Source organism: Salmo salar, chromosome 04 (assembly GCF_965601325.2).
Source record: "Salmo salar chromosome 04, fSalSal1, whole genome shotgun sequence".
Classification (NCBI taxonomy): domain Eukaryota; kingdom Metazoa; phylum Chordata; class Actinopteri; order Salmoniformes; family Salmonidae; genus Salmo; species Salmo salar.
In genome coordinates, this window is record NC_138294.1 from 46,148,512 (window position 1) to 46,167,087 (window position 18,576).

An 18,576-nucleotide genomic window follows, 5' to 3' on the forward strand; every position below is an offset into this window, starting at 1 on the left:
TTGGTGTACCATCATTCTATTGAAAATGTCATCCTACTCCTTGCAGTAATTAGGTAGCTGACAATTACATATATTTGTCAATTATTAAAAAGACAAACATGCAGGTAAAATATTATGCTTTTATATTTTTGTAGCTTTTTTAACAAATACGTCAAGTACATCCATAACACAGCTCTGATTCCTCCTGTTATATGTTTACATCTACACACTTTATTTACAAATGTGTACAAAACAATAATTTACCTCCTATAGAATTCTAGTTACACTGAATTATACAACAAAGTTCATGATGATGAAATAAATATAAAAACAACAAAAATGATCACAGGGGAAGGAACTGTCGAGGCCAGAGTACAAATATACCACCAGTCTTTACAAGTTGTATTTCTCCTCAGGGGACTAATGCCTCTCCCTGGCCACTGGCATAAGTAGATGTGTGTTTGGGTAAAGGAAGTATGTTGTGGTCATGAGTCTGTGGTACCAGATCTAGTGCAATCTAACTCTGAAGGCCTCGCTGGCGCTGCATCATACTTCAGGTCTCTGATAATCAAGCTTATTAGGGGTTAAATATTCTGTATGAAGATGGGTTTATGGGTTGGTTCTAAATGATACTGCTTACCTGTTAGATCACCCCCATGGGAAAAACAACCACATCTAGTATCTCATTTTGTGTAAAGAAGTGAATCAACTAAAAGAAACCTCTCTGAAGCCGCAGCTTTTACAATGGACATGGCTATTTGCTATGATGCAGTCAACTCCTTCTCCAGGCATTGTCCATGACCAGACAGACAGTTCTCCTCAAAACAACAAAGTAATGATGACATGGAGATGTGGGGTCAGAGCACCAGGAAGCGCAATACGCTATGAAAGTCCCGCCTACTTCCTAGTTCAAGTCCTGTTTTTTTGAATGGGCATCAAGCTTACATAATTAAATTCATGAAAACGTGGTTATTTAAGACACGTCAAATTATATTTGTACTCGTGGATTAATTTACTTATACCTGATGCCTTTAATAGGGTTTCCAATTGCTTTTTAATATTCTGTCATCAAAAACGTTCATAAAATCCATTGGGTAAAGGTGAATTAATCCACGGATACAAATATGTGACATTATTTTTTTTATTTAAATGACCACATTTTCATGAATTTGATGATATAAGCTTGACGCCCATTCAAAAACAGTACGGGACTTGAACCAGGAAGTACTTTCATAGGGTATAGATACATTGCTGTAATGTCTTAACTGACACATCCCTCACAACAGGCACTCAACCACATACAAAACACATTCTCTCGGTGTCTCAGCATTCAAAGCATCAGGTATAATTCATGATTACTGCATTCATAGTTCATTAAATATATTGGCAAGTGCTATTCGAATAAGAGTTCATCTCGACCACTCTGCTCAGTGGACCTGCTTTTTCGCCGCAGGTGAATGTCCAATTCATTGTGTGAATACAAACAGCTTGTAGATTACATTTTGTCTTAGTTGTGTGTCAACAAGTAAAAGTAGGATTAACAGTTGCTACTTTAATAACTGGTGGCTGTGGAGTAAAAACTAACGTACGAATCTACAAAGACCTCAGAATTCTTGCACATCCAACAATGCACACTTTCACCAGCAGGGGGATATGCAGACAAAGTGCAAGTCTGTACAGGGCTTTGTCACCTGATTCCATAGGCCTTACCCAGGTATATGTACACTTATATTCATTTTCAGTTGCAGAAAAGTTAGCTTGAGAGTCTCTGGGGTAATAATAACAGAAGAGGTTCCATGTTAATGCAGCAAACAGACACACACACACACACACACACACACACACACACACACACACACACACACACACACACACACACACACACACACACACACACACACACTGAACAGAAATATAAACAACATGTCAAGTATTGGTCCCATGTTTCATGAGCTGAAATAAAAGATCCCAGAAATGTTCCATACACACAAAAAGCAAATTTCTCTCAAATGTTGTGCACAAATGTGTCTACATCCTTGTTAGTGAGCCTTTCTCGTTTGCAAAGATAATCCATCCACCTGCCAGGTGTGGCATATCAAGAAGCTGATTAAACAGCATGATCATTACACAGGTGCGCCTTGTGCTGGGGACAATAAAAGGCCACTCTAAAATGTGAAGTTTTGTCACACAACAGATGTCTCCAGTTTTGAGGGAGCGTGCAATTGGCATGCTGACTGCAGGAATATCCACCAGAGCTGTTGCCAGAAAATTGAATGTTCACTTCTCTACCATAAGCTGTCTCCTACGTTGTTTTAAAGAATTTGGCAGTATGTCCAACAGGCCTCACAACCGTAGACCATGTGAATGGCGTCGTGTGGGCGGGTGGTTTGCAGATGTCAACATTGAATAGTGCCCCATGGTAATGGTAAGGTTATGGTATGGGCAGACATAAGCTACAGACAACGAACACAATTGTATTTTATCGATTGCAATTTGAATGCACAGAGATACCGTGACGAGATCCGAAGGAGATGTGTCGCGCTGCATGAGACAAATGGTGGTCACACCAGATACTGACTGGTTTTCTGATCCATGCCCCTACCCTTAAGGTATCTGTGACCAACAGATGCATATTTGTATTCCCAGTCATGTGAAATCCATAGATTAGGGCCTAATTAATTTATTTCAATTGACTGATTTCCTAATATGAATTTTAACATTAAGTAAAATGTTTGAAATTGTTGCATTTATATTTTTGTTCAGTATACATACATACATACAATTGATTATGGTGTGGTAGTGGTTCCATTTGTGTTTTTGTTGTGGTATGAGGGGTAGGTAGTGCCAGGGTCACTCTGCCTGCACTAAGTCCTTGTGGTGGCGTGCGATATGCTGGCTCTTCTCCGAGGGCCTGCGGAAGCCTTTAGAGCAGATCTCACAGCGGTGGGGGTAGTCTTTTGTGTGGATGGAGATCACATGGCGCTTGAAGCCCGAGGCATCCCCAGAGCTGTAGTCACAGTACTGACACTGGTACACCCTCCTCTCCCTGGGCCCCTTGGCCATGCCCGCAGCACTAGAACTAGCACCAGGCACCAAAACCTGCTTCTTTGCCACCGGTGCACTGGCAGGGGAAGGCCCCAATAAGGTCCTTTTGGCCCCATTCTTTTCAGGAGAGGCCTGTTGCTCCTTGGTGTGAACTGACAGGATATGGCGACTGAGCACAAAGGGGTCCGCGATCTTGAAGTTGCAGTGTCGGCACTGGTGCAGTTTCTTGGCACGGTGCGACGCAGAGTGCTTCTTCAGTTCAGACGGCCGGTGGAAGCCTTTAGCGCAGACGGCACATTTGTGGGGGTAGTCCTTGGTGTGCACCGATATGATGTGGCGCTTCAGGTCACTGGAGTTGGAGCTCTTGTGTTCACAGTGGGCACACAGGTGGGTTTTGGCCTCCTCGTGCGTCAGCCCGTGCTGCAGCAACTCCTCCTCCTCAGCAAACGTCTGGAAGCAGCGCTCACACTTAAAGGGCATCTCTTTGCTGTGCTTGGTCTTGACATGAGTCTTCAGGTTGGAGGAATCAGCCGACTTGTAGTCGCAGTAGAGGCAAGAGTAAGGTTTCTCGCCGGTGTGTGTGCGCATGTGTTTCTTCAGCTCGGAGGGGTGCCGGAAGCCCTTGCCACATTCCACACAGATGTGAGGGAAGCTCTTACTATGGACAGCCAGCAAGTGGCGGTTGAGCAGACCTTGTTCAGCCGTCTCGTAGTCACAGAACTTACACTTGTGCATCTTGTTGGCCTGTGAGGGCACCGGACTCTTGGGCTCACGGTGGTGGTGCTGCAGTCGATGTGAGAAGAGCGCCGCCTGCTGGTGGAACTCCTTGCCACAAACCTCACACTCAAACAGACCCTTGCTGCTCAGCGTGTGCCCCTCCATGTGGTTATGAAGGCTGGCCTTCTTGTTGGTGGTAAAGTCACAGTCCGTGCACTGGTACTTTTTCCTGGTCAGGACATCTTGGTGGTGGTTTTTGGTGTGGCGCTTCAGGAAGCCTCGCGACTTGAACTTCTTGCCACAGAGCATGCAGGGGTATACGGTCAGAGGCTGGCCATATGGACCAATAATGATGGCTGGAATGGGAAACAGAAACTCATGACTCCCAGATATCACATGATCTGTATTCAGAAATGAAACGTGTGAATACCTGTGCAGAGTGAGTTTAGCAATCAGTTGACTTTATAAATGACCTGCAGTTGCCCAGCCCATAGAATCAGTAACATATACAGTCAGGTGCAAAATGATTGGCACCCTTGATAAAGATGAGCAAAGACGACTGTATAAAATAAGAATACAAATACTGAGCTATATTGTATGCTCAAAAATGTGAAAATGCTGTTATGTTATACTAATACAATTGCTTAGAGAAAGAATTTGTTTAACAAATAAATCTCTAAACTACAATGCAATACTCCAGCACCCTCCCGTTGGAGAATCTGGAGAGATTCTGTATGGAGGAATTGTCTAAGACCCATCCCAATGTGTTCACCTATCTCATAAAACATTTAGGAAAAGGCTCAGTGTCATTATCCTCGCAAGGGAAGGGTGCTGGTATATTGAATACAGGGGTGGCAATATTTTTGACCCCTATCTTTTAGATGCATTTTGTTTGTTAAGCAAAATCTCTTTCTCTGAGCAATTTCAACAAAACTAATTAGCACATAATATTCATTACATTGTGTCCACATACTTTTGTATCTGCACTTTTGTATCTGCACATACACTACACGACCAAAAGTATGTGGACACCTGCTCGTCGAACATCTCATTCCAAAATCATAGGCATTAATATGGAGTTGGTCCCCCCATGCTGCTATAACAGCCTCCACTCTTCTGGGAAGGCTTTCCACTAGATGTTGGAACATTGCTGTGGAGACTTGATTCCATTGAGCCACAAGAGCATTAGTGAGGTAAGGCACGGATCTTGGGCGATTAGGCCCGGCTCGCAGTCAGCTTTCCAATTCATCCCAAAGGTGTTCGATGGGGTTGAGGTCAGGGCTCTATGCAAGCCAATCAAGTTCTTCCACACAAACCATTTCCGCTTTGTGCACGGGGGCATTGTCATGCCGACACAGGAAAGGGCCTTCCCCAAACTGTTGTCACAAAGTTGGAAGCACAGAATAATCTAGAATGTCATTGTATGCTGTAGCATTAAGATTTCCCTTCACTAGAACTAAGGGGCCTAGCCCGAACCATGAAAAACAGCCTCAGACCATTATTCCTCCTCCACTAACCTTTACAGTTGGCACAATGCATTCGGGCATGGTGACGCGTGATTCATCACTCCAGATAACGCGTTTCCACTGCTCCAGAGAGTCCAATGGTCGGCGAGCTTTACACCACTCCAGCTGACGCTTGGCATTGCGCACGGTGATCTTGGGCATGTGTGTGGCTGCTCGGCCATGGAAACCCATTTCATGAAGCTCCCGATGAACAGGTATTGTGCTGACATTCCTTCCAGAGGCAGTTTGGAACTCGGTAGTAAGTTTCGCAACCGAGGACAGAAGATTTTTACGCACTTCAGCACTCGGTAGTCCCGTTCTGTGAAGTTGTGTGACCTATCACTTCGCGGCTGAGCCATTGTTGTTCCTAGACGTTCCCACTTCACAATAACAGAGCTTACAGTTGACTGGGGTAGCTCTAGCAGGGCAGTAATTTGACACACTGACTTGTTGGAAAGGTTGCATCCTATGACGGTGCCATGTTGAAAGTCACCAAGGTCTTCAGTAAAGCCATTCTACTGCAAATGTTAAGACCATGGAGATTGCATGGCTGTGTGCTCGATTTTATATACCCATCAGCAAATGGGTGTGGCTGAAATAGCCGAATCCACTAATTTGAAGGGATGTCCACATACTTTTGGCCATGTAGTGTAGCTCACTATTTGTATTCATTATTTGACAGTGTTATTTGCTCATCTTTATCAAGGGTGCCAATAAATTTGGGACCTGACTGTAGTTCAGTCCCATCTGACAGCTACGTACCTGTCTGGACCTGGCGAGGCTCAGCCCTTGTTCTCTTATTCTTGTTCCGTTGCCTGTTGACCTTGTCCACTCCGTCTGACTCGTCAATGTGCAGCAGAGCACTGGCGGCACCGTTCCTGTTCTCACAGCTTTCACTGTCCTCAGAACCTGAAATCACATCGTAAACTTTGAATGCAAATGCACACCTTCTCTCAACACTGCTAGAGCAGCGATACAGCGCATTCGGAAATTTTTCACATTTTGTTACGTTACAGCCTTATTCTAAAATGTATTAAATTGCCCCCCTAATCAATCTACACACAATACCAAAGCAAAAACATGGTTAGAATTTTTTGCAAATGTCTTAAAAATAAAACACTGAAATATCACATTTACATACAGCGCTGTGAAAAAGTATTTGCCCCCTTCCTGATTTCTTATTTTTTTGCACATTTGTCACACAAATGTTTCAGATCAAACAAATTTTAATATTACACAAAGATAATCCAAGTACACACAAAATGCAGTTTAACCTGTTTGGGATAGGGGGCAGTATTTTCACAGCCGGATAAAAAAAACGTACCCGATTTAATCTGGTTACTACTCCTGCCCAGAAAGTAGAATATGCATATAATTAGTAGATTTGGATAGAAAACACTAAAGTTTCTAAAACTGTTTGAATGGTGTCTGAGTATAACAGAACTCATATGGCAGGCCAAAACCTGAGAAGATTCCATACAGGAAGTGCCCTGTCTGACAATTTGTTGTCCTTCTGTAGCATCTCTATCGGAAATACAGCATCTGTGCTGTAACGTGACATTTTCTAAGGCTTCCATTGGCTCTCAGAAGGCGCCAGAAAGTGGAATGGGATGTCTGCAGTCTCTGGGCAAAGAACAGCAGGAGAATTTGTGAGTGGTCAGGCTGGGAACAGTGACACTGGAGATGCGCGTCCACAAGACTACTTTCTTTCAGCCTTTGAATGAATACAACGTCGCCCGGTTGGAATATTATTGCTATTTTACGAGAAAAATTGCATAAAAATGTATTTTAAACAGCGTTTGACATGCTTCTAAGTACGGTAATGGAATATTTTGAATTTTTGTGTCACGAAATGCGCTCGCGCGTCACCCTTCGTATAGTGACCTGAACGCACAAACAAAATGGAGCTATTTGAATATAACTATGGATTATTTGGAACCAAAACATTTATTGTTGAAGTAGAAGTCCTGGGAGTGCATTCTGACAAAGAACAGCAAAGGTAATCCAATGTTTTTATAGTAATTCTGAGTTTGGTGAGCCCCAAAGTTGGTGGGTGTCAAATTAGCTAGCCGTGATGGCCGGGCTATTTTAAAATCTGACACCGCGATTGCATAAAGGAGTTCTGCATCTATAATTCTTAAAATAATTGTTATGTTTTTTGTGAACGTTTATCATGAGTAATTTAGTAAATTCACCGGAAGTTTGCAGTGGGTATGCTAGTTCTGAACATCACATGCTAATGTAAAAAGCTGGTTTTTGATATAAATATGAACTTGATTGAACAAAACACGCATGTATTGTATAACATAATGTCCTAGGAGTGTCATCTGATGAAGATCATCAAAGGTTAGTGCTGCATTTAGCTGTGGTTTTGGTTTTTGTGAAATATATGCTTGCTTTGAAAATGGCTGTGTGATTATTTTTGGCAGGGTACTCTCCTGACATAATCTAATGTTTTGCTGTCGCTGTAAAGCCTTTTTGTAATCGGACAATGTGGTTAGATTAACGAGAGTCTTGTCTTTAAAATGGTGTAAAATAGTCATATGTTTGAGAAATTGAAGTTATAGCATTTTTTAGGTATTTGTATTTTGCACCACGCTCTACCATTGGATATTGGTGAGGCGTTCCGCTAGCGGAACGTCTGTCCCTAAAAGGTTAAGTGATAATTTTATTTATTAAGGGAAAAAAGCTATCCGTGTGACAAAGTAATTGCCCCCCCCCCCCCCCCCGTTAAATCATGAATTTACTGTGGTTAATCACAGTAATTGACATCTATCAGTCTGGAAAGGGTTACAAAGCCATTTCTAAAGCTTTGGGACTCCAGCGAACCACAGTGAGAGCCATTATCCACAAATGGAGAACATTTGGAACAGTGGTGAACCTTCCCACGAGTGACCGGCCTACCAAAATTACCCCAAGAGCGCAGCGACAACTCATCCAAGAGGTCACAAAAGAAACCACAACAACATCTAAAGAACTGCAGGCCTCACTTGCCTCAGTTAAGGTCAGTGTTCATGACTCAACCATAAGAAAAAGACTGGACAAAAATGGCATCCATGGCAGAGTTCCAAGGTGAAAACCACTGCTGACCAAAAACAACAAAGGCTCGTCTCACATTTGACAAAAACATCTTGATGATCCCCAAGACTTTTGGGAAAATATTCTGTGGACTGACGAGAGAAAAGTTGAACTTTTTGGAAGGTGTGCGTCCCGTTACATCTGGCGTAAAAGTAACACAGCATTTCAGAAAAAGAACATCATACCAACAGTCAAATATGGTGGTGGTAGTGTGATGGTCTGGGGCCGCTTTGCTGCTTCAGGACCTGGACGACTTGCTGCGATTGATGGAACCATGAATTCTGCTATCTACCAAAAAATCCTGACGGAGAATGTCCGGCCATCAGTTCGTAACCTCAAGCTTAAGCGCACTTGGATTCTGCAGCAGGACAATGATCCAAAACACACGAGCAAGTCCACCTCTGAACGGCTTAAAAAAAACAAAATACTGTACCAAGTTATCTAGCTGAATAAACTAAGTTTGAGCCTATTCCTGGAAACATTGAACCACTGTAGTTTACATCAATTATATTTCTAAAGTGGAAGTTGGAAAAGTTATATGAGTGTTTCAGTGAATGGTTAGTGAGGGAGGCCCTGCGCTCTCGCTTCCCCAGTTGTTCAGTTAATTTTCATTCCAATCTCCTTTACATTAGCGTAGCCTCTCCTGTAGCCTGTCAACTATGTGTCTGTCTATCCCTGTTCTCTCCTCTCTGCACAGGCCACACAAACGCCTCACACCGCATGGCCGCTGCCACTCTAACGTGGTGGTCCCAGCGCGCACGACCCATGTGGAGTTCCAGGTCTCCCGCAGCCTCTGGAACTGCCGGTCTGCGGCCAACAAGGCAGAGTTCATCTCAGCCTATGCTACCCTCCAGTCCCTCGACTTCTTGGCGCTGACGGAAACATGGATTACCACTGAAAACACTGCTACTCCTACTGCTCTCTCCTCGTCTGACCACGTGTTCTCACATACTCCGAGAGCATCTGGTCAGCAGGGTGGTGGCACTGGAATCCTCATCTCTCCCAAGTGGACATTCTCTCTTTCTCCCCTGACCCATCTGTCTATCTCCTCATTTTAATTCCATGCTGTCACAGTCACTAGCCCATTCAAGCTTAACATCCTTATCATTTATCGCTTGATGCCTTGATAAGTTCCTTTCCTGAGGATGGCTCACCCCTCACAGTTCTGGGTGACTAACCTCCCTACGTCTACCTTTGACTCATTTCTCTCTGCCTCCTTTCCACTCCTCTCCTCTTTTGACCTCACCCTCTCACCGTCCCCCCCTACTCACAAGGCAGGCAATACGCTTGACCTCATCTTTACTAGATGCTGTTCTTCTACTAATCTCACTGCAACTCCCCTCCAAGTCTCCGACCACTACCTTGTATCCTTTTCCCTCTCGCTCTCCTCCAACACTACTCACTCTGCCCCTACTCAGATGGTATTGCGCCGTCGCAACCTTCGCTCTCACTCTCCTGCTACTCTCTCCTCTTCCATCCTATCATCTCTTCCCTCTGCTCTATCCTTCTCCAACCAATCTCCTGATTCTGCTTCCTCAACCCTCCTCTCCTCCCTTTCTGCATCCTTTGACTCTCTATGTCCCCTATCCTCCCGGCTGGCTCGGTCCTCCCCTCCTGCTCCGTGGCTTGACGACTCATTGCGAGCTCACAGAACAGGGCTCCGGGCAGCCGAGCGGAAATGGAGGAAAACTAGCCTCCCTGCGGACCTGGCATCTTATCACTCCCTCCTCTCTACATTTTCTTCCTCTGTTTCTGCTGCTAAAGCCACTTTCTACCACTCTAAATTCCAAGCATCTGCCTCTAACCCTAGGAAGCTCTTTGCCACCTTCTCCTCCCCCCCCTCTGCGGATGACTTTGTCAACCATTTTGAAAAGAAGGTTGACAACATTCGATCCTCGTTTGTTAAGTCAAACGACACCGCTGGTCCTGCTCACGTTGCCCTACCCTATGCTTTGACCTCTTTCTCCCCTCTCTCTCCAGATAAAATCTTGCGACTTGTGACGGCCGGCCGCCCAACAACCTGCCCGCTTGACCCTATCCCCTCCTCTCTTCTCCAGACCATTTCCGTAGATCTTCTCCCCTACCTCACCTCGCTCATCAACTCATCCTTGACCGCTGGCTACGTCCCTTCCGTCTTCAAGAGAGCGAGAGTTGCGCCCCTTCTCAAAAAACCTACACTCGATCCCTCTGATGTCAACAACTACAGACCAGTATCCCTTCTTTCTTTTCTCTCCAAAATGCTTGAGCGTGCCGTCCTTGGCCAGCTCTCTTGCTATCTCTCTCAGAATGACCTTCTTGATCCAAATCAGTCAGGTTTCAAGACTGGTCATTCAACTGAGACTGCTCTTCTCTGTGTCACGGAGGCACCCCGCTCCTCCGCACACTCCACTGGCTTCCAGTTGAAGCTCGCATCTGCTACAAGACCATGGTGCTCGCCTACGGAGCTGTGAGGGGAACGGCACCTCCGTACCTTCAGGCTCTGATCAGTCCCACACCACCTTCCGGAGACACCTGAAACCCCACCTCCTTAAGGAATACCTGGGATAGGATAAAGTAATCCTTCTAACCCCCCCCCCCCCCAAAAAAAGATAGATATACTATTGTAAAGTGGTTGTTCCACTGGATATCATAAGGTGAATACACCAATTTGTAAGACGCTCTGCTAAATGACGTAAATGTAAATGTAAGGTTTTGGAGTGGCCTAGTCAAAGTCCAGACTTGAATCCGATTGAGATGCTGTGGCGTGACCTTAAACAGGCGGTTCATGCTCAAACCCTCCCATGTGGCTGAATTAAAATAATTCTGCAAAGAAGAGTGGGCCAAAATTCCTCCACAGCGATGTGAAAGACTCATTGCCAGTTATCGCAAACGCTTGATTGCAGTTGTTGCTGCGGAGGGTGGCACAACCAGTTATTAGGTTTAGGGGGCAATTACTTTTCCACATAGGGCCATGAAGGTTCGGATAGCTTTTTTCCCTTAATAAATAAAATCATCACTTAACTGCATTTTGTGTTTACTTGGGTTATCTTTGTGAATAATTAAATTTGTTTGATGATCTGAAACATTTAAGTGTGACAAATGTGCAAAAAAATAAGAAATCAGGAAGGGGGAAAATACTTTTTCACAGCACTTTACTCAGTACTTTGTTGAAGCACCTTTGTCAGCAATTACAGCCTTGAGTATGACGCTACAAGCTTGGCACACCAGTATGTGGGGAGTTTCTCCCATTCTTCTCTGCAGATCCTGTAGCTCTGTCAGGTTGGATGGGGAGCGTCGCTGCACAGCTATTTTCTGGTCTCTCCAGAGATGTTTCATTGGGTTCAAGTCTGGGCAACTCAAGGACATTCAGAGACTTGTCCAGATGCCACTCCTGCGTTGTCTTAGCTGTGTACTTAGGGTCGTTGTCCTGTTGGAAGGTGAAACTTCACCCCAGTCTGAGGTCCTGAGCACTCTGGAACAGGTTTCATCAAATATCTCCGTACTTCGCTCCGTTCATATTTCCCTCGATCCTGACTAGTCTCCCAGTCCCCGCCTCTGAAAAACATCCCCACAGCATGATGCTCCCACCACCATGCTTCACCGTAGGGATGGTGCCAGGTTTCCTCCAGATTTGACACTTGGCATTCAGGTTAAAGAGTTCAATCTTGGCTTCATCAGACCAGAGAATCATGTGTCTCATGGACATAGTCCTTTAGGTGTCTTTTGGCAAATTCCAAGCTGGCTGTCATGTCCATTTTACTGAGGAGTGGTTTCCATCTGGCCACTCTACAATAAAGGCCTGATTGGTGGAGTGCAGCAGAGATGGTTGTCCTTCTGAAAGGTTCTCCCATCACCACAGAGGAACTCTGGAGCTCTGTCAGAGTGACCATTGGGTTCTTGGTCACCTCCCTGACCAAGGCCCTTCTCCCCTGATTGCTCAGTTTGGCTGGGCAACCAGCTCTAGAAAGAGTCTTGGTGGTGCGATACTTCTTCCATTTAAGAATGATGGTGGCCACTGTGTTCTTGGGGACCTTCAATGCTGCAGATATTTTTTGGTACCCTTCCCCAGATCTGTGCCTCAACACAATCCTGTCTTGGAGCTCTACGGACAATTCCTTTGATATCATGGCTTGGTTTTTGCTCTGACTTGCACTGTCAACTGTGGGACCTTACATAGACAGGAGTGTGCATTTCCAAATCATGTCCAATCAAATGAATTTACCACAGGTGGACTCCAAGTTGTAGAAACATCTAAAGGATGATCAATGGAAACAGGATACATGAGCTTAATTTCGAGTCTCATAGCAAAGGGCCTGAATACTTATATATAAAAAAAAAAGTATACATTTGGAAAATGTTCTAAAAACCTGTTTTCGCTTTGTCATTATGGGGTATTGTGTGTAGATTGAGAATAAATAAAAAATATTTTACAATAAGGCTGTAACGTAACAAAACGTGGAAAATGGGAAGTGGTCTGAATACTTTCCAAATGCACTGTACTTATCACTACAGAGTACAGAAGAGCAACAAGACATTCTCTGCCCTGTTAAACGATACATTTGTATATAATAGTGTGTGTCACTGACCATAAGCGGCTGCCCAAGCCACAGGCATGAAGTCCTTACTGAGAGCCGTGCCGTCGTAAGACCGCTCATGGGTCACTGGCTCCTCACCCCCCACCACCACCTCCATGTAAACCTCATCAGATATCTTTGATGCACCTGCAGGAAAACACACCAGTTGTAACACAATCGTAAAACACACACACTCTCACACACACACACACACACACACAGAATGTATTTCTTACCATGGTCCCCTTGGGACATGTACACCATCTTCTCTCGGAGCGTTCGGCCTGTAGAGTCCGTCAGTGCCACGTCCTCGGTTTCGCCTACGCAGACAACCACACAATGACATAATACTCGTTAGTGATCAACTACCGTGGGTTATAGAATCCCTCTTTCTAAGTGCATTAAACATGATTCAAATGTCTCCTTACCCAAGTCATCCTCCCCAGAGTCTGCCTTGAAGATATACACCTTGATCACCTCCTGGCCATCCTCGTCCTTCTCCACCTGGTCCTCCACGGCTCCCTCCACAGTCACCTCTGTACCGTCGTCTGACACCATCTTGCCTGCCTCATCCACTGGAGGGAGATGAAAAGAGAGCGAGTTAAGAGAGCCATTCACTACTGATCATTAGTCTAACTGCAACGTTTTCTTTATAAGACAGGTGACTGAGTGAGTGCTATCGATGTAGAACTGGAGAAGTGAAGCAGGATGGTACTCACAGGAGATCATGAGGTAGTCCCCACAGCCGTCTGTGTCTTGCTCCAGTTCATCCTGGGCATGCCCGTCTGCCACCATCTCATCCTCAGGCATGTCCCCCATGGCAACGCCTTCGTCCTCCCCCTCCAGCGACATCACACATGTCTCCACAGCAACCTCCTCGTCCTCATCGCAGTGCACATACTCAGACACCACGTCCTCAACAGCATCCTGGATCACCAGCTCCTCTGGAGCGAATCCATGCACCGCCATTCCCTCCCCCTCCCCCTCCGACACCAGCACCGTCTCCTGCAGCTCCACCACAAACTCCTCCCCTCCAGCACCACCCTCATCTGGAACACATCAACACAGGAACAGTTGGATATCTTCAGTATTGGCCTACATAAACATATTGCAGCAGACATACAGTGCCTTCAGAAAGTATTCACACCCTTTGACTTGTTCCAACATTTTGCTGTGTTAAAGCTCAAATTTAAAATGGATTCAATTTAGATTTTTTTGTCACTGGCCTACCCACCCCATAATGTCAAAGTGGAATTATGCCATGGCTTGTGCAAGCCGGAACAGCTCATAGGGCAGGTTGATGTAGCTTGATGTACCCCTTGGACTGGACGTGAGTCTATTGCAGGACCTTACCCCAATCTATCTCCTTAATGCTGAGTGCCAAGCAGAGACGCATCAGGTCGCATTTTTACAGTCTTTGGTCGAGCAGTGAATTTCAAACACAGATTCAACCACAAAGACCAGGGAGGTTTTCCAATGCCTCACGAAGGGCACCTACTGGTAGATGGGTAAAAATAAAAGCAGACATTGAATATCCCTTGAGCATGGTGAAGTTATTAATTACACTTTGGATGGTGTATCAACACCCAGTCACTACAAAAACACAGGCATCCTTCCTAAATCAGTTGCTGGAGAGGAAGGAATCCACTCAGGGATTTCACTATGAGGCAACGGTGACTTTAAAACAGTTACATTTTATCACAGAGTTTAATGCCTGTGATAGGAGAAAACTGAGGCTGGATCAACAACATTGCAGTTACTCCACAATACTACCCTAACTGACACAGTGAAAAGAAGGAAAATATGAATAATGAAAAAAAGTGGCAAAGCAATTTACTTTCTGTCCTGAATACAAAGTTTTGTGTTTGGGGAAAATACAATACAACACAGTACTGAGTACCACTCTTCATATTTTCAAGCATAGTGGTGGCTGCATTATGTTATGGGTATGCTTGTAGTCGTTAAGGACTGGGGAGTTTTTCCAGGATAAAAAAAATAAACTGAATGGAGCTAAGCACATGCAAAATCCTAGAGGAAAACTTGGTTCAGTCTGCTTTCCACCAGATACTGGGAGATTAATTCACCTTTCAGCAGGACAATAACCTAAAACACAAGGCCAAATCTACATTGGAGTTGCTTACCAAGACAGTGAATGTTCCGGAGTGGCCGAATTACAGTTTTGACTTAAATCTGCTTGAAAATCTATGGCAAGACTTGAAAATGGTTGTCTAGCAATGATCATCCACCAATTTGACAGAGCTGGAAGAATTTTGAAGAGAATGGGCAAATATTGTACAATCCAGGTGTGCAAAGCTCTTTGAGACTTAACCAGATAGACCACAGCTGTAATCACGGCCAAAGGTGGTTCTATCATGTTTTGACTCAGGGGTGTGAATACTTATGTAAATTAGATTATTTCTGTATTTCCTTTTCAAGAAATGTGCAGAAATTTCTAAAAACATGTTTCACTGTGTCATTATGGTGTATTGTGTGTAGATGCGAGAAAAAAAAAATATATTTCATCCATTTTGAATTCAGGCTGTAACAACAAAACGTGGAATAAGTCAAGAGGTATGAATACTTTCATAAGGCACTGTATGCATGCACTCTTACAAAGAAAATAGCTTTAAAAAGCTTTTAAGAAAAGCTGTATTTTTGTGCAGAACAAAGAACAGTACAGGGAAATACTTGAATGCTCAGTGAAACGTAGCTTTTACCTGATCCATGGAGAATTATTTTAGGATCCTGGGAATGGAGTGCAAGCCTTGTCTCATCCTCATCCATTGTCCTTACACCTCATTTGTCACTGCAGCACTGGAGGCAAGAATTGACCAGTCAAATCACAGTCACATAGTGCTAATGGCCAACCCAAAATATTAGTCTACCATACTCAACTCCTAAATCTCAATCAAACAAGAAATACATCTCGTTACAATGTAACAGGTATCATTATGCCCATGTGTTTCCCCTCCTGTGAAATGTAGTCATGTCCTAATCTTTCTGGATATCAATTATATTGGTCTGCATTTTATTTGGTGGTAATCTTCTAAACTATTTTAGATATATTACTTGGCCCACTGCCTAAACCAAAAATAGGAAGGGTATAGGCAGCTATGTGATTAGGTTTATTTAAGCTATGATCGTAATGATAAAATCATTATTTTGTTGTAATGTGCTTTGACGTCACGAGAGATGTTTTCAGCCATGCAAATACTATCTATCGATCTTAATCCTCATAGTCATGCAAAGTGGAAAAATATACGCGGTTACATTTGCATTTCCGAAATGCACCGAGACATAAACAAAAGGTTTGAGCGACGCAGTACATTTGTCATCCAATTCCCCCACGGTCAAATCTGACAGCAGTGGTCTGGCACACAACAGTGTGGGAGCGCGAGACAAGCAGTGATGCTTCATGATACTCACCGGAGGACACGCACAATTAGGTCAACAGACTCAAATCTTTAACTATAGCCTAAATGGGAACAAATTAGACACAAAAATGGCGCTTGCTGTAATTTACATAGGTATTTACGCAAAAAGACAACATTTAAGACAAAAGGTCTGCAAGCAAACAAAAATAGAATTTCACAAAAGTATCTGGCGGTCGCGGTAAAATGGTTACATAACATCAAAGATTAGACTCTAGATTAATGTGGTCGTTTAAGTTACAGTTTAGTCATTTAGCAGTGAAAGGCAGCTTTGAGCTAACTAACGTCAATGGAAACATGACAGCTGACCCAACCCACACATCCGTGCGATAGTAAACATAAGTGCATTGCTAGGTTAGCAAGTTCGCGAGCCACCTGAAAGGTTTATTGCTAAGTATGGCGGCTAGCCTACCAAGCTAAAGCATATTTTCTTCCGTGTTTTCAAAAACAGATGTGCGCCATTTTGTTGGAGATCCCTGGACAAACATTTTACCCACTGGCGTTGTTAATGCAGAGCAAAAATAATCTCTACAATATCATATTTGAACATGGTAACTATACTGTTAAACTTTGTGGGGGGTATCTGGCTAATAGCAGACTATAATGTTACCGATGTTTTGAAAAATCCCCTCGCTGATTTTCTAGGCCGTAATTATGGCCTATTGTGGCCGGGGCCCAAATAAGCAAGAAAGGCCCAACCCCTCGTACGCTTCTCCACTTTTCAGATATAAACATAGAATAATACACATGCAATCACAAATGTAAGGCATTTCCTATGCTCCGTGCACATGAAAAAAAAAAAAAAAAAAATCAAGATAACCTGCTTACCAGATTGTGTAGTACAAGTTGGCCTCTCTCTCGATTTCCAGGCCGTCCGGTTTCCCCAGACTCGGGCAGGATTCAATCGGGAGTTTGTGCTAGCTGGGCGGGCCGCTGAGGCGCAGGGAGGGAGGGGCCGAGTCTTTCGAAGCTCCACTGATAATCGCTACAGCCCCCAGCTCCGCCAGCACCAAGGCCGCCGTCAGCACTCACGTCACAGCCCGAAAGTCGTAGGAAAATGCGGAAGAAGTCTGGACACCCATCGACTGGTAGTTATAGACAGGCCACGATCAGGGGCACAGCAATTGTGCTCCACTATGGAGATTTTACATCGCGGATGTTTTCTTTGCATACCCTTTGAAAGCCTGGTATAGTGAGCCCAGTTTATTCATGTATGTCGCTAAAAATCATGAACAAACTGCGATGATGTTCGACATTTACTCCTACTACCATTAGCCAGATGCAATGATCTAATCCTATTGGTTAATCATGTTACTACCGGCTTTACAGGTTAATTTGACAGCTACAGATTTGCCAGTGATTGACCACTTCTACTTCTTGATCAAAATCATTTGACACATGGCATTTTCTTTATTCTTGAAGTTGATATCCCTTGATGATCTTCTCTCATGCCTGCAATTTGATTATACCTTCAAAGATGGATGGAGAGAGACCAGCTGTCAGAGTGCTCGATCTTAGGCCCGCTGCAGAAGTAAATGCTCTACCACCGTTATTGCCCAGGCCTCAGGTAGAAGCAGTAGAACACTTACACAAACGGTAGCCTATTCCCCAATAAGTGTCCCCATCTGTAACAGGTGTAAAATATACTTTATGTATTTTACTGAAAATCTCTCATATTTCTTTTCATGTATTATTTTAAGGTTATTTTGATATGTATCACACTACTTTCAAGAGTGAACTATTTTATTGTATTTTCTAAATTGCGTTGATGTTGTGATGTCATCAGCGGGAGCCATGCTTTTACTCCTGTTAGCTCAAAGCGTGATGAGCTCTGTGCCCACATGTTCTAAACATGGCGAACCAGTTATCAACACCAGAAAGCACGAGGGGTTTGAGCTGATTGTATGGAGATTGTGACAGCTGGTTAAATGGTGTCCCTTGACAAGGCAAGAACAAGATGTATGTCAGGAGAAGGGCAGTGTTATCATAAGGAGACACTTGGAATAGAGAGAGAGAGAGGGGTTGAGTAGGTTAAAATGGTGGAAAAAAGGGAGATGGTTTGTTAAAGAAGAATGGTAGAAAGTGTAAGCAGAGTGAGTTGAAGACAGGAGGAGAAATGGAAGTGAATGAGGGCAAAGTGTGGTAGCTGTGGTGAAGTTCTCGGAGCCTGAGGCTTGCACCGAGGGTCAGGATAAAGATGATTCTGTGACAGTAGGACTGAAGCATTTTTGGAAAAAGTGGACCCTTGCCTTTTGGCTGATCCATTTG

At 44.1% G+C, this 18,576-nt stretch overlaps 1 protein-coding gene and 1 long non-coding RNA gene across 6 annotated transcripts; one reads left to right on the plus strand and one right to left on the minus strand.

Moving 5' to 3' along the window:
* Positions 1-105: 105 nt before the first annotated feature.
* LOC106603060 (zinc finger Y-chromosomal protein 1) lies at positions 106-17,418 on the minus strand. Of its 5 annotated transcripts, none has more exons than XM_082974441.1 (9): positions 17,137-17,206; positions 15,595-15,691; positions 14,231-14,371; positions 13,597-13,926; positions 13,306-13,452; positions 13,114-13,197; positions 12,890-13,024; positions 6,009-6,155; positions 106-4,142 (listed from the first exon to the last, which is right to left on the minus strand). In XM_082974441.1, the coding sequence occupies exons 3-9, from the start codon at positions 14,271-14,273 to the stop codon at positions 2,830-2,832; spliced, it is 2,199 nt and encodes a 732-aa protein (XP_082830567.1). In that variant the 5' UTR covers positions 14,274-14,371; positions 15,595-15,691; positions 17,137-17,206; the 3' UTR covers positions 106-2,829. The 5 variants fall into 5 exon arrangements, with proteins under 5 accessions (XP_082830567.1, XP_082830568.1, XP_014051677.2 ...); XM_082974442.1 differs by having other exon boundaries at positions 14,231-14,374; positions 17,137-17,190; XM_014196202.3 differs by lacking the exon at positions 14,231-14,371 and having other exon boundaries at positions 106-4,097; positions 17,137-17,418.
* LOC123742454 (uncharacterized) lies at positions 16,724-17,506 on the plus strand. Its single transcript, XR_006769616.2, has 2 exons — positions 16,724-16,859; positions 17,178-17,506. It is a non-coding gene; the product is annotated as an uncharacterized LOC123742454 (long non-coding RNA).
* The last annotated feature ends 1,070 nt before the right edge of the window (positions 17,507-18,576 follow it).

Coding starts and splice junctions, on each gene's coding strand:
- LOC106603060 (XM_014196201.3), bottom strand. CDS start 15,661: ATGGATGAGGATGAGACAAGGCTTGCACTCCATTCCCAGGATCCTAAA. Junction 13,927..15,594: donor AATAATTCTCCATGGATCAG/GTAAAAGCTACG, acceptor GATGTGTTCCAG/ATGAGGGTGGTGCTGGAGGG. Junction 4,143..6,008: donor GCCTCGCCAGGTCCAGACAG/GTACGTAGCTGT, acceptor TTCTGAATACAG/ATCATGTGATATCTGGGAGT.